This window comes from Bos taurus, chromosome 29 (assembly GCF_002263795.3).
Source record: "Bos taurus isolate L1 Dominette 01449 registration number 42190680 breed Hereford chromosome 29, ARS-UCD2.0, whole genome shotgun sequence".
NCBI lineage: Eukaryota > Metazoa > Chordata > Mammalia > Artiodactyla > Bovidae > Bos > Bos taurus.
This window is the reverse complement of record NC_037356.1, coordinates 40,464,706-40,487,301: the sequence shown is the minus strand read 5'-3', so window position 1 is coordinate 40,487,301 and position 22,596 is coordinate 40,464,706. Positions and strand designations below refer to the sequence as shown.

The following is a 22,596-nucleotide window of genomic DNA, read 5'->3' as shown; positions in this document are numbered from 1 at the left end:
TGGGTATTCCACTGGGCCTGATGATTTCAGAGAAGGGCCCAAGGGCTGAAATCTATCAGAACTGGAAGGGCCCCTGGACTGCGCTAGGGTCTGGGGATACCCGTTAAGATGGAGCCCAAAGTCCAGTGGGAAGTCAGACAAGTAAATGACAGCCAGGGCCCGTGGGATAAGGTCTCTGGCACAAGTGCGGTTATGGACTCTTCCAGAGGGAGCTCCCATAGATGCCATAAGGCCTGAGTTGCCTTAAAAAGTGAGCCTTCTGGGACTTCCTTGGCAGTCCAGTGGTTAAGACTTCGCCTTCCAATGCAGGTGAGGGTTCAATCCCTGACTGGGGAGCTAGGATTCCCACACACCCCAAAAAACCAAAACATAGAACAGAAGCAAATTTTAACAAATTCAATAAAGACTTAAAAAATAAAAAAGAGTCTTCCATTTTCAAGTTATCCTCTAACATCCCAGGTCATGGCTCTTGACCTTAACCTCCTGAGAAAGGGGGAACCTGAGTGCCTAGACTAAGTCTACATTGCCTGATGGATTTTCAAGAAAGAGTTTAAGGACAAACTCTCTGAACCATGGTTGCAACATCCAGAAATGTACCAGAATCTGATTCAGTATCATGGTTTCCAATTTCTGAACTCTGATTTCCTCACACTTCACTTTACTAACTCCAGGGAAAATCCTAGATACTTAAAACACCAGCTCATCAGTGAAAACATCATTTAACCCATTCTCGCCCAATCCTCAGCCATGCTTCAGGTCCGGTGATCCTCTTCATGGTCCTCAGCTTTGCACAAACTATTTTGGGCTCTGCTTTTTCACATAACATCGCTTCATATACACTTTCCAGCAACACATTTATCCATTTTAATGACCACACCCTCATGTGTCTTGTCCTTCATTTTCAGATTGTGTTTCTGCCAGTGATAATGGCCTTAGGCAAGCCCCAGCGTTTTATGGGCCTCTCACTTCTTTTTCTGTAAAATAGGCTGATCTGGAAACTCTAAGCTCCTTTCTAAGCCTTAATATTCCGAGCTCTATGATTTCCCCACTGTGGAATCATAGCCTCATAGCAACAATCCCTAGAAAGGAGAGAGCTCCAGTATCTGTTGAGAACTCACTGGGAGGCAGAAAAGCACTGAGAAAGAAAATGGGTACAAAAAAAAAGAAAATAGAATTCCCTGGTGGTCGGTGGTTAGGATTCTGTGTTTTCACTGTGGAGGTTCTGGATTCAATAAGATCCTGCAAGCCACGCAGTGAGGCCAGGAAAAAGGGAAAAAATTCTTTAAAAAAGAAGAAAAACAAACAAAAAGTGACACCTCCCCTTTCCTGCAGAAACACCATCTGAGGCCTGGCTGGGTGAACTAGACCCTTTTGTTCCTTCCGGCCTGTACACCTAGCCACACGAGGAAATGTGGCTCACCCTACAATAAAATCCTCCAACGGGTTCCTTCCTTCCATGACTAAGCACTTTTGGAGCCCAAGCCCAACCCCTCCAGCCCAGCAGACTGCTGAGTCATGGTGGGACAGCAGCTCTCTACCCCGCCCCCTCCGCTCCCTCCCCGGCTCCCCTCCAGTTCCCGGATTAGCGGGTGTTCTTCAGAAACTACAGGCCTGGCTCTTCCCTCCTCTGAACCTCCTCCCGCCTAGGCGGCTGTCCCGGGAGGCCTGCCAAACTCCCCTCCTCCACAGAGTCACGAGGAACTGGAGGAGAGGGAGTGGGGAAACCTGGTCAACAAAGGTCCAAAGATCAGGCCAGGGCTTCGGAACACTCTAGAAGCTTGGAGACGGCAGTTCTGACACCGCAGGGCTCCCACAAAGTGTGGAACAGGCCCAAGCAAACACACACACACACACACACACACACAATCACCCACAGACACACACACACACACACACACACACACACCAGCACAAGATTCCCCTTTCATTTTTCCCAGCCAGCCTTCCCCCAGCGACCTTATACATATTCCAAGCTGATTCTCAGTTTTGCCGTGATGGTCACTGTAGCTGCATGTGTTTAACCAAGCACAGAGCCAAGAAACCTTTTTTTGCACTGGAACAACTTCTGGTAGGTCCAACTTAATGTTAGCTCTGTCCACCTGGATGTCCCAGAGGCCCTGAAATTTTGCACAGCTAGTACATAACCATGCTGGCCTTCTTCAACAGCCTTCCCCCAAAACTGCATTTCCTTCTGTGCTCCCATCCTCAGTAAATGGCAGCAGTAATCCAGCTCCCCAGGCCAGAAAGCTGGGGGCTCTCGTGCCCACTCCCAACCCTTACCACCCTGGAGACACTTGAATCAGCCACCTCATTTTGTCTGTTCTCTCTGCTCCATATCTCTCAACTCTGCTTTCTGTCTCCTTTGCTCACTGAGAACTAGGGCTGTTACCTCTGAATAGGTACTCAGCCCTCTTGTCTGACTTTAATCCATCCTCCACCTTCAATCATGCATGTATCCATCCATTCAGTGCATACTGAGGACCAAGTTACAAGCATCTTGCAAAATGCCTGAAGTGTAGGATGGAGAAGACAGGACCAATGCCTGCCTTCCAGGAGCTTACAGTATATAGTTAACAGGGAAGATGATCCAAAAATGATCTATGTGTCTACAGTATACAGTTAAACATACGAATATATGTTTCATAGTATGGTTGTTAATCTTCACTATTTAACAAGCTACAAATATCAATTTATATTTGCATTTTGTTTATGGCATCTTTGGGCTTTCCTGGTGGCTCAGTGATAAAGAATCTGCCTGCCAATGCAGGAGTCATGGGTTCAGCCCCTGGGTCTGGAAGATCTCCTGGAGAAGGAAATGGCAATCCACTCCAATGTTCTTGTCTAGGAAATCCCATGGACAGAGGAGCCAGGTGAGCTGCCAGCCCCTGAGTCTGACATGACTTAGTGACTATACAACAACATGGCATCTTTTGTCTTACAGCTTTTCATTTTTATAATTGTATGATTTCATTTAAGTGAAATTCTAGAACATGCAAAGTTAATTAATCAATATTGGAAAATATCAGAAGAGTGGTGGTTTTGAGGGAAGTGGGGGAAATCTACTGGAAAGGGGTTCAAAGGGGAATTTCTGGGATAATGAAAATGTTCTGCATCTTGTTTCAGCTGTATTCAAATGTCAAAACACATTTAATGAAACACCCAAGATTCTGCATTTTATTTATGTTAATTATACCTTAATTTTTTTAAAATGAAAAATCACTCATTTTTGCAAAGAAAAGAATTTTGTTGGCTCTTAACCTGCTTGGTACCAGTCAGCTTCATATTCCTAGATTCAGAATATTTTTCTAGGTGTGCCTCCTCAAAGATATAACTCCACATATTTTGAATTCATCAAGCTTTGGTGGAATCACACCCTTTGTTCTCTTTCCCTGGGTGCTTGGTCCAACTGAAAGAACTTCCTTGCAACTACCTTGATCCATTCAAGACATTTTACCAAACTATGTGACATCCATGACCTTGATTTGGTCACTGCCAGGAGGATTCATCTTAATCAGCCTTTGTTACTCAAAGTATTTCTTGATTTTATTTTTTACTAATTGAAAAAAACAGAGATCTATCTTAAATACTACAAGTCCCAGAAATTTTGGATTTGTTACTTTCCCCTTCACTCCTGCTTGCAGAGCCCAGTTCTGTTCTGAATTCATCTCTTTCCTGTAATTAAATGCACCAGATAACCAAGGCACTCTTGTAACATTCTGCTCTGCAACCCTGTTACTTTTTGAAGCTCTTTCAGGAACTTGAGTGTCTTTTGTTTTCTCTAGTTTGGCAGATTCTTTCTTTTCCAAAGACTTGGTCTTTTTGCTTTGCGTTCAATAGTTGGTCCTTCTTCCTCTGTCATCGCCTCTCCGTGGAGGCTGGGGTGAGGTGCGGTGGGAGTGGGGGTGACCTTGGCCCCTCCTGTAGCCCAGAATGTTCCACCATCCACATCACCAAACCAGTCAGCCGCCCAGTTTTTCAAGTAGTCAAATCTGCCAACTGGCTTCTTTCTTATGACAGCCTCAGAAGAACACTCCCTACGCCCAAGTTCTAAAAGATAATCCTCTATATAGTCTTCTGGTGACATTATAGGGTTTGTTTTAAGGCTTGGATCTTTAATCCATCTAGAACATATTTTGAAATACTGAGTCATTTTCCCCCACATGACTATCAATTGTTTCAACATCATTTGAACCCATTCTTGCCCTCCCTCCCAATTGAAATGCCACTTTAGCTTCCACCAAATTCCCATTCCTATGAGGTAGGACTGTTTAGTAGCATTGATCTATGTATCTCTTCCTGTTCCAGTACCAACTCGTTTATAGTATATTACTAATTTTTTTATATATCAGGGAGGGCAAATCTAACCACATAACACTTCCCCCTTAAAATGCTTGTCAGCTTTTCTATACACTCTTCCAAATGAACTTTAGAATCATTTTGTCAAGGTTCCAAAAGACTATTGAGTTTTACAGAAACTGCCCTGAATTTATAGGTTTATTTGCGGGAGAATTGACAGCTTTACAAAACCGAGGTTGGCTATCTAGAAACATGGTATCTCTTCATTTATGAAGTTTTCTTTTCTGTCCAGCAGTAAACATACATAGTTTTCTTCACCTGTTTGTTAATTTTATTCCTAGGTACTTTGAGCTTTTGTTGCTACTATAAATGCAAGCAATGCTTTCCTTCATTATGTTTTCTAACTGGTAGTGACTGTTACATAGGAAAACTGCATCTGGTGACTTAACCATACTCTTATCCTACAAGTTTTTCTATTAATTCAGTATAAGTTTTCTTAAAATTAACACATTATTTCTCTGGACAGAAATCCTTTAGTGTCTCCATGTTCTTCAGGATAAAAATGAACTCCTTTTTACAGCACACAACCTTTCCTAACTTGGCCCCTGTCCTACCCTTCCAGCCTTCTCCAACACTGACTCTCAGGCCAAGGTATTTCCTTAAGGTGCCTTGGACAGGCCATGCATTTCCACACCTTATACCTTTGAATATAGAGGCTTCCTAGGTGGCTCAGTGGTAAAGAAATTCGCCTGCCAACGAAGGATATTCTGGTTTGGGAAGCATCTGGATTGGGAAGCTGCTCTGGAAAAGGAAATGGCAACCCACTCCAGTATTCTTGCCTGGGAAATCTCATAGAGGAGCCTGGCAAGCTACAGTCAGTCCATGGGGTCTCAAAAGAGTTGGTCACAGCTCAGCAACTCAACAACTGCTTGGAATTCTCTCCACACCTCCTTCTTCACCTTTCCTTCAGACTTTGCTCCTGTATCACTTTCTTAGGGAAGCTTTCCCTGACTTCTTATCCCAGACTGGGTAAAGCCCCCCTCATCTGTAATCTCCCACTATCCTTCTGCTGACCTTATTGTACGGGGCTCTTGTTCCACTGAAAACTTTTTTCGTGAAACTAACATATGTTTATTTTTAAATGAATACTCAAGAGAAACCCTTATAATTCAACCAGCAACTTAATATTTTAGTAAAGTTCTTTTAAAAAACACTTTTTATAATGGAAACAGTTCATTTACAATGTTGTGCTAATCTCTGCTGTATAGCAAAGTGATTCAGTTACAGAGACATATCTTTTTTGTCTTTTTAAATTAAAAATAAAAAAAAAAGGATTAAAAAAAAGAGTTTGGAGGTCAAACTTCTAGTTGCACGTTTGTGAATATCCTGCAAAGGTTATTGGGTAGGTCCTCCAACCCTGTGTTTCAGACCCTGGCTAAGAATAGTGACCCGGAGGGTAGCCGACTGGGAGCAGGTGCTTGGCGGGGCTCCATTTCTGCCATCCACGAATTCACACCCACTCCGTGCACAGCTGCAAGCCACACGCATTGCCCCCTCCCCCAGGGTCCCTGGCATCTGTCACACAGTGCCATCAGCTTCTCTCCACGGACAACCCGGGGGTGGCTCCCTGTAGGGCCTCCTCAGTCTGAGGCTCCTGGGACTGGGGCCGATAAAACAGGCCATTTCAAAATGGCCTCGAGGTATCCTTTCAAGATCCTAGTGGCTTCGTCCCTCTTTTCTAACCCCGGCCTCTGTGTTTTAAGTTACCGGAGATTTTCTCAGAGACCAGTGCACGGGGTTCGGAGAAGAAAATGGCACCCCACTCCAGTACTCTTGCCTGGAAAATCCCATGGACGGAGGAGCCTGGGAGGCTGCAGTCGGACTGAGCGACTTCGCTTGCACTTTTCACTTTCATGCATTGGAGAAGGAAATGGCAACCCACTCCAGTGTTCTCGCCTGGAGAATCCCAGGGACGGGGGAGCCTGGTGGGCTGCCGTTTGTGGGGTCGCAGAGTCGGACACGACTTAAAAATTGAACAGCAGTGGCTCAGCCCCACCCTTCTCTCGGGAAGGCGGTCTCCGCTTCTCTCGAGAAACACAGCCCGCCCAGTCTTTGTTGTATCAAATGCACGAGGAGCCATATTTGCTTTCAGCAAAAGGCGGACACGGTCGTCGGAGCCGAAAGCGGGAGGGGGGTGGGGGGGCCGACCTGCGAAGGGCGTTGGACCCCCACCCCGCCTGCATTCGGCCCCTTTCTAGGCTTTGAGGAAGAGAAAGCGAGCCCCTTTCCCAGCCCCACTCACTCGGCCTCCCGGGCCCACGTTCACCCCCAAGGTTCCCTATTTGCATTAAAAGGTAACCACCTCGGGCTGTGGGGGCGGCAACTGTGGCTCTGGGGCTCGGAATTTTCAGGTGCCCTTGGCCAAGAGTCTCGGGGAGCCCTTTGGGACCTCGGATTCGCCCCGACGCCCCTGGGATCAGGGGCAGTTTCCCGTCGTTTCCTAGACCCCAGGACGCCATCGGGGTCAGGGCTCCGGGCTGGGCTTCCTGCCCCCCGCCCCAATTAGGTCTCCTCCAACCCCTTGGAACACGCCTAACGCCGCAAACAACAAACAGAGGCCTTCAGGGCCCCCAGGCCCCACCACCACCCCCCCGCCTCCGTCCCTCCCCTCCCCCAGCCCAACATCCCAGCTGGTCGGAGCCGCGCTTGCACCGGAAGGGGCGGGGCTCGGCGGGCGGGCAGCGTGATTGGCCGCGGCGGGGCTGACGCCCGCTCCGGCTATAAGAGGCGGGCGACGGCCACCTGCGCCACAGTCTTAGCGGAGAGTCGCCGCGGTTTCCTGCTTCAACAGTGCTTGAACGGAACCCGGCTGCTCGTCCCCCGCTACCCCGGCCGGCCACTCAGAGCCAGCCCTCGTCACCACTTGACAGCGCCCTCCGACCGGCCCAAGGTCCCCGCCACCGCTCCAGTGCCGCTCGGCCGTCGCCGCCACCACCACCACCACCGCCCGTTTTCAGCCGCCCACCATGACGACCGCATCCCCCTCGCAGGTGCGCCAGAACTACCACCAGGACTCGGAGGCCGCCATCAACCGCCAGATCAACCTGGAGCTCTACGCCTCCTATGTCTACCTGTCCATGGTGAGCGCGGGCTGGCCGGCGGGAGGCGGGCGCGGCATCCCCGGGTGGCGGGGCGGGGTGGGGGTGGGGGTGTGGCTCCCGGCGGGCCCTCCCGTCTCCAGCTAGCTTCCCGCCAGCTTCCCACCTCCAGTCTCCCGCCTCCTTGCGCCCTTCCTGGAAAATGGAGGTTGCTCCAAATCCCCGAGGACTTATGCGCAGAAATTCTGAGCAGTTGTCTCCTGGGAGTGCTCCCTCATAGGCCAGGGCCGGTTCTGCGCACCATTTTTTGTTTAAAGGGAGCTGAGTTTCCTTACGGGGTTGCTACGCTGGCCACCAGTACGATCCTGCAGTTTGGAGAGTGGACTTGAGCATTTCCATCCCTTCTTGTGCCCCCGATCACGTGATGGGGGGGGTGGCGTTAGGAGGTTAAGCTCCCACCCTCCTGAGTGCGGCGGGGCCTTCTGGGTAATGGTGTCCAGCCAGCTCTGGGGGCTGGCGCGAAGTGGTTTATCTCTTGGGCAGAAGAACCGGCCGCACCTCTCTGCTCTGCTTATCTCTTAAGTCCCACTTAAATGGAAGCATATCTAGAAATCTCCCCTTCTGCCGACACTGGCGCTTTCTAAGTCACCCGTCCTTGCGCCCGGCTAGTTAATTTATCTTTTTTGTGTGTAAGGGTTGTGGCGTAGTTGAACCCTCAGTTCTTGGATAAAGTCCACCTACCAACAGTTACGGGGCCAGATATTTTCCCATGCATTAATGCGTGAAATCAGTTTTCCGAAATCCTTGTTTTAGGCGATGTGATAAGAGTTTTAGTTAGAATTGTCTTAACCGCCAGCGTTGTGCAAATCATCCAGGAATACACATGTTGTAGGTGGGTTTGGAACAGGCCTGGATCTCTGTGACTGTCATTCCATTTTAGGAACACCTGAATACAGCAAGGATGTAAAACGGAATCAAATTTTTCTATTCTACTGGCAATATATTTAGCATTAAGTGTGCAGCAGCGTTTCCGGTAACTGTTACCTTGCCTACATGGGATAATTTTAGAAATCCATCAGCCTGCTGTAAGCTGATAGCTCAAGTTTGAACAAGGATTGTTCAGAGAAGGCACTAGTAGTGCAGGGTACTTTGCACTAACAGAAGTGTTTAATAAGAGTTCCGTGGTAGAGACAGTTCCCATGCTATTCTACAGGAAGCAAACTTCAGTTTCAAGGACCAAGTTTCATTTTTGTGTTTCAGAGTAAAAATGAGTTATTGTTCAATCCAGGAACACACCCTACTCCAGTTTCCTTAGGCTCAGAGCCTTGCTGGGTTTTGAGAAACCAGCTAGCAGACTGCCTTCTTTTGGGTCTAACATGTTCATGTTCTACTTTCAGTCGTACTATTTTGACCGTGATGATGTGGCTTTGAAGAACTTTGCCAAATACTTTCTTCACCAATCTCATGAGGAGAGGGAACATGCTGAGAGACTGATGAAGCTGCAGAACCAGCGAGGCGGCCGAATCTTCCTTCAGGATATCAAGGTAAACGAAAGATCCTTGGGTTGTCTTAGCAATCCTCGAGTATCAGAAATCCCTGATGCCAGCAGTTGTCATCGTTAGATGAGACATTGGGCTTTAGTCTTTTGTGCTTTTTCAAGCTTACCATTTAAGCTAAAGTGGGCCAGGATATTAAATTGGAAACTGTTGTCAGGGGGACCTTGGCGCGCTTCCTTTTGCCAGTCGCAGTTGTTTGTTACACACTAGATGCTTGCTGGTTTGGCGTTTTTATGTAGAGGTTGCAGGTACACTGACCTAAGCTCCTCTCATTCAGAAACCAGACCGTGATGACTGGGAGAATGGGCTGACTGCAATGGAATGTGCGCTGTGCTTGGAGAGAAGTGTGAATCAGTCACTACTGGAACTGCACAAACTGGCCACTGAAAAAAATGATCCCCATGTGAGTACACTGACACCTGGGAGTAAATGGAGGAGACAGTTGCCTGAGGGGCTGGGGAGGCTTACCAATAACTTTCTTGCCCGTTCTCTTTTTCAGCTGTGTGATTTCATTGAGACTCATTACCTGAATGAGCAGGTGGAAGCCATCAAAGAATTGGGTGACCACATAACCAACCTGCGCAAGATGGGGGCTCCTGGATCTGGCATGGCAGAGTACCTCTTTGACAAGCACACCCTGGGACACAGTGAGAGCTAAGCCTCAGGCTGGTTTCCCACAGCCACAGGGGTGACTTCCCTGGTCACCAAGGCAGTGCATGCATATTTGGGTTACCTTCATCTTTTCTATAAGTTGTAACAAAACATCTACTTAAGTTCTTTCTTTAGTACCATTCCTTCAAATAAAGTAATTTGGTACCCAGTTGTTGTCTCTTGAGTTTTTGGGATGGGCTGGAAAAGTATCTAGGTCATCTTGATTGAACGTGTAAGTGCCACCATGGTTCAGTCATGCTAATCAAAATGGAACACCGAGGAGGATTTGTATTTATTTATTAAATTCCTTAGTTTGGGAAGGGTATCAAGGCTTGAGTGTATTCAATTCACAGAACTTAAGGACTCCTGATTCTGAATTAGGTATTCTGTGTTTCCAGCAGCTCTAGCTTTCACAATTTATATGTACAAAAAGCATTTTAAGGCTTCAAGTAGAATTGCAACTACTGATTTTTGTTATCCATGAAGCTAACCATTTATTTCAGTCTGTCATAGAAACATACTCTTCGGTGTGGACAGCTATATGCCTATGACTGGATCAGTGTCCTGCTGGTGTACACGCAGGTAGGACCAGGCCGGTGGAGCATCCCCTTTGGAGGAAGCAGGCTAGGAATGTGCTTCATCCCTAGTGAGAATTTGAGAAAGTTTACATGAGTATAGAAAGATACCTTCATTTCAGTATGATAGTAGCTGCAGTAGGAGGGCAAAAATTAAGACATCTTAAATATCTACCAGTGAATAGTGTTGGAAGACGGCAGAGTCCTTGCTAGCCAGTTATATTATCCTCTCAACCAGCCACAGTGATTTGTTAAATGTTTTCAAAGCTATGTATTATGACCACAGAAGAACTGCTTTGAGAATCCAGAAATGGGAAGTTATACCTCCTCTCACATGGTGATTGGGGGTGGGGTAGTATGGATCTAACTGGGTGAGTGGATGTCCAGGAAATCTGGAATAAAAGGAAACCTCTGGTGGTATTGCAACAGCTTTAGGTTGACCTCAAAACAGGAAGAGCTCATTTAAGTTTAGAAGTCTTCAGTGAGGTCCCCAAAGCATAAGATGCCCCAATGGATCTGGATTCCCCCACCTTATCTGCCATTTCTCAGGGTTGTGGACGGTATACTCAAAAGTGCTTTAGGACCCCTGTTAACGGTTAGGGGGCAGAGCTCGTATGTGACTTCCCAGCTAAGCCTGGGCAGTAAGTTGAGTTCTTGGGCTACAGCTTAGAGTCCTGAATTCTGCCCCATGTGTTTGCCACCCCTGCTTAAAGTGAGCTGGGTCCACTGGTAACATCTGCCCGTCTTAAACCTGGCCTCATGGCCCTTTGACATCATTCCTGTCAGTACCACCTCACCTTCCTATACCTGGACCCCAGAGAAGTCCTGGTGATGCCAGCCTCTCGGGTAAAAAGCAAAAGTCGCCCAACACTTTTCCATGGGTCTGCTGTGGCAGCCAGGTGTGTATCCCAAGCCAGTGCGGCATGCCCCGGCCACCACAGAACCACAAGAGAATTGTGAACGAAAGGTGGGATTCAGAGCAAGGGAAGCTGGTGAGGATCACCCCTGGGGAGCTGAGGGGTCAGTGACCCTGGTTTGAGTAGAGGACAGACCTGTTTTCCAAGTCCCAGTAAGGATCTCCATGATCTTTGAGTATAGTGTGTATGTTGCTTGTCGATTGTCCCAAGTGTGGTTCTCTGAGATGTTCAGGGGCCTCTGACATGTCCATCAGGTTAAACTCGACAGTTTTCCTTCTCATGTGAATAACTTCTGGGTGCTCCGTTGAGGCCCCAGCATTCTCTGGGAGCAATTCAAAACTCTTCTTGGACCTGGGGGTTGCAGGCTGAAGGCTTTGATCTTTGACAGGGTCATCTATGCCCGAGATTCTGCGAAGACTTGAGGGTGCTGACTGTCCAGGTGGAAAGACCATAGGGGTGTGGCTGAGGGGTGTCTGTGGGGCACTGTGGTAGCCTGACCTTCCGTAGAGCACCGCAGACTTGAAAACATCTTCCCCCTTCCAGGCCTTGCTGTCTTCCTGGTCACTAGTGTTCTGTCCGGCCCCTCCAAGGTTCTTGGGCTGGTTCTCATGTGAAAGGACTTCTTTCTTGGGCCACAGTAGTTTGGTCTTTGAGTTTGTCCTAGGGGACTGGCGGTCGAGGGATTGCAGCCCTAGGAAGCGGCCAATGATGCCAGAGTGAGCACCCTCTTGCTCCTCTAGATCTGGCTGAAACTCCATGTCTTCCTTATCCAGACTAGAAACAAACAGAAGACACCCACACACTGTCATCCTGGGGAGACAGAGCTGTCTGGGGGCAGCCCCTTGGCCCACTGGCCCAGGTACAACTCTAGATAGATTCTAACCAAATCAGGGAAACAGGACCCATGCAGGACAAAGTGTGGCTGCTGTGGATGACATGAGGCCTGTATTCTGTAGCAAGAAGTCTACTCAGAAGGTGCCTGTGATGACCCAACCTCCTGCTTGCTCCCTTGCCCAGGGAACCCCACTCCCACTCTTCATTCCACCCCAGCTTATTAGAAAACAAGAGTTCTAAGCCAGAGTCGGGAACCAGGCCCTGACATAGCTGCATCACTAACCACTGACTGCCCTTCAGTAAGTCCCTTCTCTCTCTCAGCCTCAGTTTCCAACTCTGGACACAGAGGGGTTTGACTGGAAGTACCTAAGGGCCCTTATAGCTTTAAGAGTCCTTACACAGCACAAGATAAGTGTTAGGGTATGGAGCTGGAACCAGACGTACCTGGCTCACCTGTGCTGCTTGCTAGCTATGTGACCTTGGGTTGGGCAACTGATTTAAACTCTCTCAACCTGGACTTAATCATCTAAAAACTAGAGATAGCAAACCAAGGTTAGTGGAACAACAACAGAATAGCTTACATATATATATATATATATATATATATATATATATATAAAGACCATGGTACAATGCCCAGCACTTAGTAAGACACCCAATAGGCATTAACTGGCTTCCCTGGTGGCTCAGTGGTAAAGAGCCAATGCAGGAGACATGGGTTCAATTCCTGGGTCTGGAAGATCCCCTGGAGGAGGAAATGGCAATCCACTCCAGTATTCTTGCCTGGAAAATGCCACGGACAGAGGAGCCTGGTGGGCTACAGTCCATGGGGTCACAAAGAGTCAGGCTTGACTGAGCAACTGAGCATGCACATGTATTAACTAGCTCTAAGTTCTTAATTAAGCAGACACTTGCATTTGGAGTTTTATACCCACTGAAGTGGCTCCCTGGCACTTCCCACCTGATGTTGAAGGTGGAGCCAAAAAAGGAGGGTCGACGAGACTGGGCAGAAGCGGCTGTGTACGGAGGATGTGGTTCTGGCTCATTCCAGTACATATCTCTCTCCATCGGTGGCAAGTCCTGGTGCATCTCGTCTACAGCCAATAGGGACACCTGGTCATGAGGGACAGAAGAAGTCCAACAGAAAGGTAAGCCCTAACTGACCATGAATTTGCCAGGTGACTTGGAGAGGTCACTGGTGGCTCAGATGGTAAAGAATCTGCCTGCAATGTGGGAGACCCAGGTTTGATCCCTGGGTTGGGAAGATCCCCTGGAGAAGGGAATAGCAATCCACTTTAGTATTCTTGCCTGGAGAATTCCATGGACAGAGGAGCCTGGTGGCCTACAGTCCTTGGGGTTGCAGAGTCGGACACAAATGAGCAAATAACAGTTTGGAGGGGTCACTTCTCTCTCTTTGGGCCTCAGATGCCCTTCTTCTGAAATGAAGAGACTTATGCTACCTATAGCTTCAGAAGTTAGACTGAGAATCCTGGGAGTGAATGGTTGGAGGGCAATTCACAGAACTGTAGGGCCCCCTCCCTGGGTCCAGGGGACAGATTCTCTTCCTCCCCTCATACCTGCAAGCTCCTGTCGACAATCCAGTTGGTCTCAAAGTCATCGTCATCCTCTCCAAATGGGTTGATGAGCTGCTCTGCCACCTCAAGGGTAAATGAGGTTCCGGAAATCCTCAGGTGGAACCCCCTGCTGCCTTGCTCCCACCCTAAACCCGGGCTCCTGCCATTTCCACCCCTCCGTCCCCTCAATGATGTCCTTCCTGCCTGACTACTGTCTCCAAAGCCACAATGTAGGGACCCTCCTCTCCTGGTTGGCCATGACCCTTGGGCCACAGCCAGCCTTGTCCCAGGGAGGCTCACCTTCAACCAGCCGGCATAGAAGAAGAACTGCAGGAATGTGAAGAGGGGTACAACGAGGTCCATCTCGTGGCCGGGGTAGGCCTTGGCTGGGTTCAGAAACTGCCGCCCAATCAGGCAAGCCAGGAAGAAGCTGTATACTGCCACGGTCACCACCTGGGAGGGAAGGGAGGGAGCGGCAGCTATGGGCTGGGTGGGGACTGTGGGATCAGGCCACTTCCTAGGCTGGGAGGACAGGCCTTGCCCTGAATTGGACATTCGTGTGACTTTGGGTCTCCGTGATCTCGTCTTTAAAATGGGGAGGGGATTCCCTGGCAGTCCAGTGGTTAGGACTCCACGCTCTTATTGCTGAGGGGCTGGGTTCATTCCAGGACAGGGAACTAATATCCCATAGTCCTTGCAGCACAGTCAAAGATTAAAAAATAAATAAATAAATAAATCAAATGGGGGTAATCACATTGCCTCCACTGCCTGGACCAGGCAGGGGCCCGAGCTCTGAACTTGGCACTAAAAAGACCCTGCAGAGTCCAGGCGTGACTCCCAGAGGAAGCCTCTTCTTCAGTCTCTAAGTGAGCCCTTCCCATCACAGGCTGCTCCCTGGGTCTTCTCAATCTCACAAAGGGACAGCTTCGCCAGTCCAGTCCTCACCTGAGTGTACACCAGTGGGATACTGATCCAGTCGTAGGCATACAGCTGTCCACACTGAGTACGCAAGGTGTTCATTTCCTAGGGGAGCAGGAAGAAGGGTTGGAGACTTGACCACCACCTGCTCTCCAGGCTCAGCCCCCAGCTCATCCCCAAATACCAGGGTCTGGAGCTCGACCCTGGCTGTGTGGTCATGGGCAGCGCACTTAACCTCTCTGTGCCTCAGCCTCCTCAACTATCAAAAAGGAACCAGGATCTTGGAGTCCACTTTAGAGAGAGGATGGGAGCGGAAATTGAAAAGCAGCCACCTTGGGCTATGGAATCCTGTTGGAAGAGATCTTACAGTCCCAAGGCAGGCTCTGGGAAGACCCTCAGGGGCTCAAGCCTTCTCTTTGTAGGAAACCTGTTCCTCATGGGGTAGGACCCTGCCTGCTCCGCATTAGCCCCATCAATGTAATGGGCTCACGTTGAGCAGGCTCTGGAGCAGGATAGGGTCCCGAATTCGACCTCCAATCCATGCCTTTGTTGACAAGTTGGCAAACCACACCCAGGGCATCCAGAACGAGTTGTGTGGTAAGCTCAGTTTTTGTAAGTGCTTGTGTTCCGAGGGTGTCATGAAGCCTGCAGGAGAGTGGAGAAGACAGTGGGTAGGAGAAGCTGCAGAAGGGGTGGCTGGCCAGGCCCTGGGGTCCAGAGTTCAAGACCAAGTCCCTGCTGAGCCCACAGGGACCTCAGAGCTTCTTTGCCATCCTCCTTCTCTCAACAAATAATCACTGAATTTCTACTCTGTGATACTCTGGGCTGAAGACGTGAGAGGGATCTGTCTTATTAACCAGGATCTGGCCAGACAAGCCAGAGACAGAGGTTGGTGACATACAGGATGGAAACCGGACACCAGGAAGCGAAAGAGCAGACGGAGGTAGACTCCGGGTCCTCACTAGTTCCCGAAGCCCCGCTGGGGGCCTCAACCCTCACTCTTCGAAGCTTCATCCCTCCATGAGTCCTTAGCCCTGTCTCAAACCCCTGTCCTCTGCGAGTTGGTTCCTGGCCTCTACCCACTTTCAGACCCCTTACTCCGCCCCGCCCAATTCAGGTCCCCGCCTACCAGATCTCGACCCCACCCCACCTCTGGTCCCACCCAATCCTCAGCCCAGGGACCTCTGACTCCACCCATCTTCAGCTGCGGCTCTGCCCCTATCACCCTCTGGCCCCGCCCACCTGCTTTCACCAGGTGCTGTGGGCTGGGAAAGCGTTTGTAGACCGCAGCGCTGACGCTGCGCAGGATGAGCACGTTGCCTAGGTTGGCATAGCGCATGAGCGTGCGCCGCAGCATCCGGCCTTGCTCGTCCTTGCCCTCAACGAAGGACGACACCAGGTTCATGAGGCGGTCGGGCCAAGGCAGGTTCTCATACTGGTTCCACCAGCGGGTCACGACTAGCGTCACGTAGAAGCCTGGGCAGAGAGGTGTGGGGGGCGAGGGGCGAAGGCCCACGCTGCGGCCGGAGCCCAGCGAGGGCGATGCCTCGGTTTCTCCATCCTTCTAATTGGCTGAACCCAGCCCCAACCCTGCTGGAAGGCGCTCGGGAAGGAGAGACCATCAGAGCCTTGTGTGAAGGCACGAGAGCCAGGAGTTCTCTCTGTGGCCCCACTGGCTTTCCCGGAAATCCGCCAGATCCCTCCCCTCCTGCATAAGGCTCCAGAGACTACTATAACCTCAGCACTGCCCTCAGAAAGTGGGATCTCATGTGCTCGTAGCCGGACATCCTTCCTAATGCCTAACGTCAGTCCCTCTGGCTGCAGGCTTTCCATTCCCCTGAACCACCGAGAGGCACTGACGTGCAACTGGCCTTCCCAGGAGCTCCTCGTGATCTGCCTGTCTGGAGCCTGGAGAAGCCACCGGGACCCCCACGCGCGGAAAGGGGAGCTCACCCAGCACGAAGGAGATGGGGATGAGCTGGATGTAGCTGTCGCAATACAGAGTCAGCTTCTCAAAAATCACTTGCTGTTCATCTGTGAGGGCCATCCTGGGGGAGGGAGGGGTTGGGGTAAAGATGTGTAGACACTAGGAGGAGATGGCTGAGACCCGTCCCAGGTCCGGCCAGTCCCAGGATAAGACAGTGATAGCCTCATTTCCTCCCTGTCTCTCATTGGCCTGCCTGGGGCCCCTCCTCTGGCCTGAGCTGGGTCCCTCTTCTTTCTCCCAAAGCCCCCAAACCCCAAAGGGGCCTCTGCTCCATCCCTGGAGGAGAAACCCTCAGGAGGTTTTCTCTGAGGTCAAGGAAGGTAGGTCCTGCTGAAGGAGTCAGTTTTAGGCACTGCCGACCCTTTTAAAGGATCCAAAAGACAGTTGTTTGAAAGCAGGTTGAGGGACTTCCCTGGTGGTCCAGTGGCTAAGACTTCCACTCCCAATACAGGGGCCCAGGTTCGATTCCTGGTCTGTACGACACTGTAATGGTGGATGCAAGTCATCACACATTTGTCCAAACCCATAGAGTGTACATCACCAAGGAGGAACCCTAACGTAAACTATGGACTTTGGGTGATAATGAGGTGTCAGTGTGGGTTCATCTATTATCACAGATATCCCACTCTCTGGTAGGATGTTGATAGTGGGGAAGGCTGTATGTGTGGCAGGAGGGGGTGGGGTACATGCGAATTCTGTACCTTCTGCTCAGTCTTGCTACTACCGTAAAACTGCTCTAAAAAATAAAGCCTAATTTTCTAAAGTATATTGGTGCCCTAGTAATGGCACCCCACTCCAGTACTCTTGCCTGGAAAATCCCATGGATGGAGGAGCCTGGTAGGCTGCAGTCCATGGGGTCGAGAAGAGTAGGACACGACTGAGTGACTTCACTTTCACTTTTCACTTTCCTGCATTGGAGAAGGAAATGGCAACCCACTCCAGTGTTCTTGCCTGGAGAATCCCAGGGATGGGGGAACCTGGTGGCTGCCGTCTATGGGGTCACACAGAGTTGGACACGACTGAAGTGACTTAGCAGCAGCAGTAACAACCAAAGAAAACAAATGTGCTCTGTTATTAGTATTATCCTTATGAACTCAAGAAATTTATGTATTTGGTATTTTTCAATTCATTGTCATCATTAATGCTTTTCTTATTAAAAATGCTATTATATATTTTGTAGTTTTATTGACCACAGAATATATTGCTATATTGCTTAAATAAGTGTTTGTATTGGGGAAAAAAAAGAGCATGGTCTGGGCCTGTGAGAGAAACCATGTGGGATTCAGGAAAACCGGCTAACTGGATGGGACCAGATAAGGGCCCTCCCTGGGATGGAGGAAAGGGTTTCTGAGATGCTCTGACCTGTACTGCGTTTCCCTCCCAGGCTGTCTCCTTTCTTCTCCCCAGCCCCCAGGTCCCCAGCCCCTGGCCCTAGGGCTTTTCCACAAGCTTAGCGCAGCCTTATAGGTCTCTGTGCATTGGCCTCCTAGATCGCTGAGGTCCTTGGAGCTCCAAGCCTTGGAGGTGTCCCCCCTGTTCCCCCGAACCTGTAAATGAAGCGGATGATGTAGTAGCAGAGCAGAAAGATGAGAAACTCGCCATAGAGCAGTTTGTAGATGCTGCCTCGCCAGCACAGCAGCAAGCGGGAGAAGGAGCCTAAACGGGCATTGGCCACTTGGCTCGAGTAGGTGACGGTCATGGCCAGGCACTGGGTTGCAGGAGGTGGGCTTGGGTCCTGCTGGACAGACAGAGCGGGATACTGGTGGGGGTGGGCAGGAGGTAGCAGGGACCTCTTCAGAGTCTGTCCAGGACTCATGAGTGACCCTTCCATGCTCTGGGCCTCAGTTTTCTCATCTGGACCCTGGAAGATACCCTCCAAGAAGCTAGGGAATTGAGCTCAGGCGATGTCCTTAGCCTTGGCATGGAGGGCACACAGAAGTCTGTGCCCTTTAATTGTGCTACAAAGGTAGCAACACAAGTGTCCAAAAACCTAAGCATGGGCTCCTTCCTGTGTTCTAAGCCCATCATGTTCAGTGGCCCCCACCCCCCCAATATCTGCCAGCCACCCTGGAGTGAGAACTGGTAAGGGACATGGTCAGCCTTGGCCATCACCCTGTCCCCAGTGCCCAGAACAGAGCTTGGATGGTAGAGACGTTCCTGAATGGTGACCCCAGGGCCTTTCCACCTGCTGATCCTCATTCCTGGGGGATGCGTTTCCTAATCTAACTGTATGGCCCACTCCCACTTTAGATCACTTCCTCAGAAAGGATGTCCCAGCCACCGTACAGGAAATAACACCCTAGTACCACCAGCCCTCTCTTCTCACCTTGCTCAATTTTTCTACATAACACATTGTGTTACACTCACGGTTATATTTTGCAGGCTATCTGCATGTTTACTGCTTATTCCCTCCTGAGAATGGAAGTTCTCATAGGAGGTGCTCAAAAAAAATTTTCTGAAGCAATGATTGGCCACCATCCCCCTACCTGTTCTGGTGCAGCCGCACTGGCCGTCTCTGTGCCTGGTGTTCCCTAAGTTAGTTACTCCCACCTCAGGGCCTTTGCACAGACACACAGGTGCCCACACACCTGTGTGTACCCATCATGTGCACATGTGCAGGGTCATCCACCCCAGTGGTCCTCAGAGCCCTAGCCCAGCCTGCTGGGATAACCCCTTACTTACAGTTGGGGCTCCTGGCTGTTCAGGCGATCCCACAAAAGGTCTGGCCACAGGACTGGTGGAACTCTCTGGGTTCCTAGGGCCAGTGCCCCTGCCCACATTTAGGGGTTGGCACTGCCCACGTGTGTGTTATATGGTCACTTGACTCCCTAAGCCAGAGGCCCTCCACAAAGGAGCCCTTGTCTTGGCCCCCTCCTCGTAATCTCCCCTTAAACAGCAGGCATCACAGTCCAGCCAGGGCCTCTCTAATTCCTTCCGGAGGATGGGGGGTGGGGGTTGGGTTGAGACCAGGGCTGGAATTGAGGGCGACTCCCTCCACCTTGGGCCCTGATCATCCTGCCATTTCCTCTGGGCCCTAAACTGAGGGGTCTGTTTCTGATCCCTGAGGTCTTGCAGGGAGAGCAAGGTCTTGTGGGGAAGAGGAGGCCTTGGGCCTTATCTCCAATGCCAGGAGCCCTCAAGAGAGGGGAGACTTTGCCCAGGCCCTGTGGGCTTCTGCAGCACTTTGGGTACCAGAAAGAACACTGGACCACAGTCAGAAGTTCTGGCTTCTAGCCCTGGCTCTGCCACCTGAGGAGATGACCCTGGGTGGCCCTCTGCTTCTCCCTAGGCCTCAGTGTCCCTCTCTGAAAAGGATGGCGTTGCTTTATAACTCCATCCCCTCAGGGAGATGACAAAATTCTGCATATACTCGTGAAGAGCTCTGATTGGCTGCTGGTGACACCATAGATTATTCGGGCTGTGATTGGCTGGCAGGGCCCAGTTAATAGGTTGCTTTAGAGCCATGGTAGAAGAAGGCGGGGCAAGGGGGCTGCTGTGTGGGGACAGGGCCTGGTGCGAGATGACACAGCAGTGCTTATGCTCTTGGCTCCCAGCCAGCCCGTGCAGTAGGGGAGTGCGTGCCCAGGTCCCCAAGGAAGGCTGGTTAATATCTCAACAGCTGGTTCCGTACATTTTAATACATCAATCCATACGTGAGACCTCTAAGCCGCTGGAAGTGATGGGGTCTAGGAGATATCTCCTCTTGCATTAAGTGAAAGCTTGAAGCAGCAGCGGCTCTTGGTCTTCGGTGGCTGTAAGAATAATCTGGAATGTTTGTTAAATACGTGGCTTCTTAGGATCTTTCTCCAGAGCCTGATTCTGAGACCTGAGGGATGCTGTATGTCTAACAAGCACTGGGGGAATTATCATGGCAGTGGGCTCCCAACCACACATTCCGAAGCCCTGATTTACAATGTGACCTTGAGCCTTAAAATAAACCCACTCCTTCCTGCCCCCTCCCTCTCTCCTTAACTTTCCCCTTCCCTCCCCACCCCCACACCCCGCCCCAGTGTTAACGATGCTGAGACTGCAGGTGATTTTTGTGCACGGCATTCTGGCCTTTATAATTCTCTGTCTGGAAAAAGAAACAATTCCACAGCGACCTTGGGTGCTCTTCTAATCACAGCAAACAATCGTAGCATTACTATTATAAGGGAGTCTCTTCAGAGATCAGGGACCATCTTTGAGGAGTATTTGCTGCATCTCTGCTGCCTGTGCTGTGGGAGACATCTTTCCCATCACTGTCTTTAACTGAACTGGAGAAAGAGGCAGATTTACCTGAGCCTCAGTCTCCTCACCTGTGAAGTGGGACAATAATGCTGACCTCAGCAGCCAGGAGAGAATGTTGGATGGGAAAGAGAGTCCTTGTGTCTGTTAACTCTCCCTGGGGAACATCCACAAATCCCTGGCGCCTCTGCCCCGCCCTCCAGAGTCAGCTGGTCTGGGTGGGGTCCAGTGGTTGGTATTTTCCAAGTTCCGAAGGTGAGTCTAGTGGATGGTGTGGGTTGAGGATCACTGCTGTGAGAGAATTTTTTTCCTTCCTTGTATTCCCTCTTCCCCCACCAACACACGACAACACTCAAGAGGGAGAGCTTTCCATTTAGCACATGATTAATAAACATTTAAAATTAAAATAGAAACATATGCCTGACACCACACTTGGCCTGAGGACGCTCTCTCGGTGTTGGAATAAATGAACCATTTGCCTTTGTGCAATCAGGTTCCTGCCTCTAACTGTGGTGGCCACTGGAGGGCGCCCTTGACCAGCTGGCTTTGGCCTGGGAAGCCAGGTTCACTGGTCTGTGTGGATGGTGAAACAGGCACTGGATGGCACTTTCATCTCCTTGACCCTGACCAGCAGCCACAGAGCCAGGAGAGGCAGTCGGGAGACACTGGAGTCCTCCCTTCCTTTCCCTGAACCTCAGGTTCCTTGGCAATGTGTCCCAAATCCCAGCAGGACCAGTTGACTGAGTTGCCCCAGGACATCCCCAGAGACACCCCATGAGCAGCTGCTCTTGGTCACGCCCCACTCCTAAAACAGGCACACCCCAAGCATAAGTCATGGTCTTTCCCACCGGGTCTCAGTCATGTAAATGTCCCCAGCCAGGCAGACATGGCTTGGGCACACAGAAAGGCCACCATGAACACTGACCCAAGCCATCCTGGACGAAGGTCCCAGGACTGACCCCTGCAAGGATGGGGCCCAAACGCATCCGTGACAGTCTCTTCTGCTTTCCATTCCACAGTCAGTCAACAAACCATTTTTGGAGCCAGAACTGAGCCTAATCCAATTCCTGCCTTCAAGAATTCATGATTGGACTTCCCTGGTGGCCCAGGGGTTAAGAATTCGTCAGCCAATGCAAGGGATATGAGTTCAATCCCTAGTGGGAAGATTCCCCATGCCACGTGGCATCTAAGCTCGAGGGCCACAACCACTGAGCCCACAAATCTAGAGTCCATGCTCCGCAACAAGAGAAGCCACCGCAATAAGAAACCCGTGCACCACGACAAAGAGTAGCCCCAGCTCCAGCAACTAGAGAAAGCCTGCGTGCAGCACAGCCAAAAATAAACAATTAATTTTTAAAAGAAGAATTCATGGTTAATAAAAACCAGGATAATGCTTAAATAGCTCTACCACAGAGGGACAAGGCCTAATATCTATGCCATGTGCACGGAGGTCAGGGAAACTTAAAGAGATGGGAGCATTTGAGCTGGGTCTTGAAGTATGAGTAGGAGTTTGTCTGAGTTGAGAAGAATGAAAATGCATTACATATCAGGGGAACAGCCTGTGAAAAGTCACAGAGGCATTACTGAGAATAGTTAAGCAGGGCACTGTTATCCACATCGTACACAGAAGAGGACAAGCCTGCTTTGTCCAAGGTAGCATGGTTATAAAGAGCCAGGCTGGGATTGGAAACTGGGTCTTTTGATTTTAAATCCTGTTTCTTTTCCACCAACCTGTTGTCATCTTTCCAGTGGAGGTCAGTTTCTGAGCGGTGAGGTCTCATTGGTTAAGGTAGTGGGGTTGAAAAGAGGTCTGAGGGATGGGGGATGCACAGAGGAGACTCTAAGCGCAATAGAGATCGAACCCCTCAGCAGAGAGCCATCTCTGGGGGCAGACGTAGCAGAGCTGGGCAGATGCATAGAGATTCCAGAGGTGGAATGCCATGGCTTTCTCATCTAGGATCAC

At 50.2% G+C, this 22,596-nt stretch overlaps 2 protein-coding genes across 7 annotated transcripts; one reads left to right on the top strand and one right to left on the bottom strand.

The window, feature by feature from the left end:
- The first annotated feature begins 7,105 nt into the window (after window positions 1-7,105).
- Window positions 7,106-9,770, top strand: FTH1 (ferritin heavy chain 1). Its single transcript, NM_174062.4, has 4 exons — window positions 7,106-7,436; window positions 8,792-8,938; window positions 9,228-9,353; window positions 9,450-9,770. Exons 1-4 carry the CDS (start codon window positions 7,323-7,325, stop codon window positions 9,606-9,608), a joined length of 546 nt encoding a protein of 181 aa, NP_776487.1. The 5' UTR covers window positions 7,106-7,322; the 3' UTR covers window positions 9,609-9,770.
- Window positions 9,771-9,881: 111 nt separating this feature from the next.
- Window positions 9,882-22,553, bottom strand: BEST1 (bestrophin 1). Of its 6 annotated transcripts, XM_059882834.1 has the most exons (12): window positions 22,365-22,553; window positions 20,038-20,171; window positions 17,954-18,141; window positions 16,373-16,467; window positions 15,662-15,895; window positions 14,910-15,064; window positions 14,447-14,524; window positions 13,802-13,954; window positions 13,505-13,585; window positions 12,889-13,040; window positions 11,229-11,867; window positions 9,882-10,244 (listed from the first exon to the last, which is right to left on the bottom strand). In XM_059882834.1, the coding sequence occupies exons 3-12, from the start codon at window positions 18,103-18,105 to the stop codon at window positions 10,226-10,228; spliced, it is 1,758 nt and encodes a 585-aa protein (XP_059738817.1). In that variant the 5' UTR covers window positions 18,106-18,141; window positions 20,038-20,171; window positions 22,365-22,553; the 3' UTR covers window positions 9,882-10,225.
- Window positions 22,554-22,596: the final 43 nt, after the last annotated feature.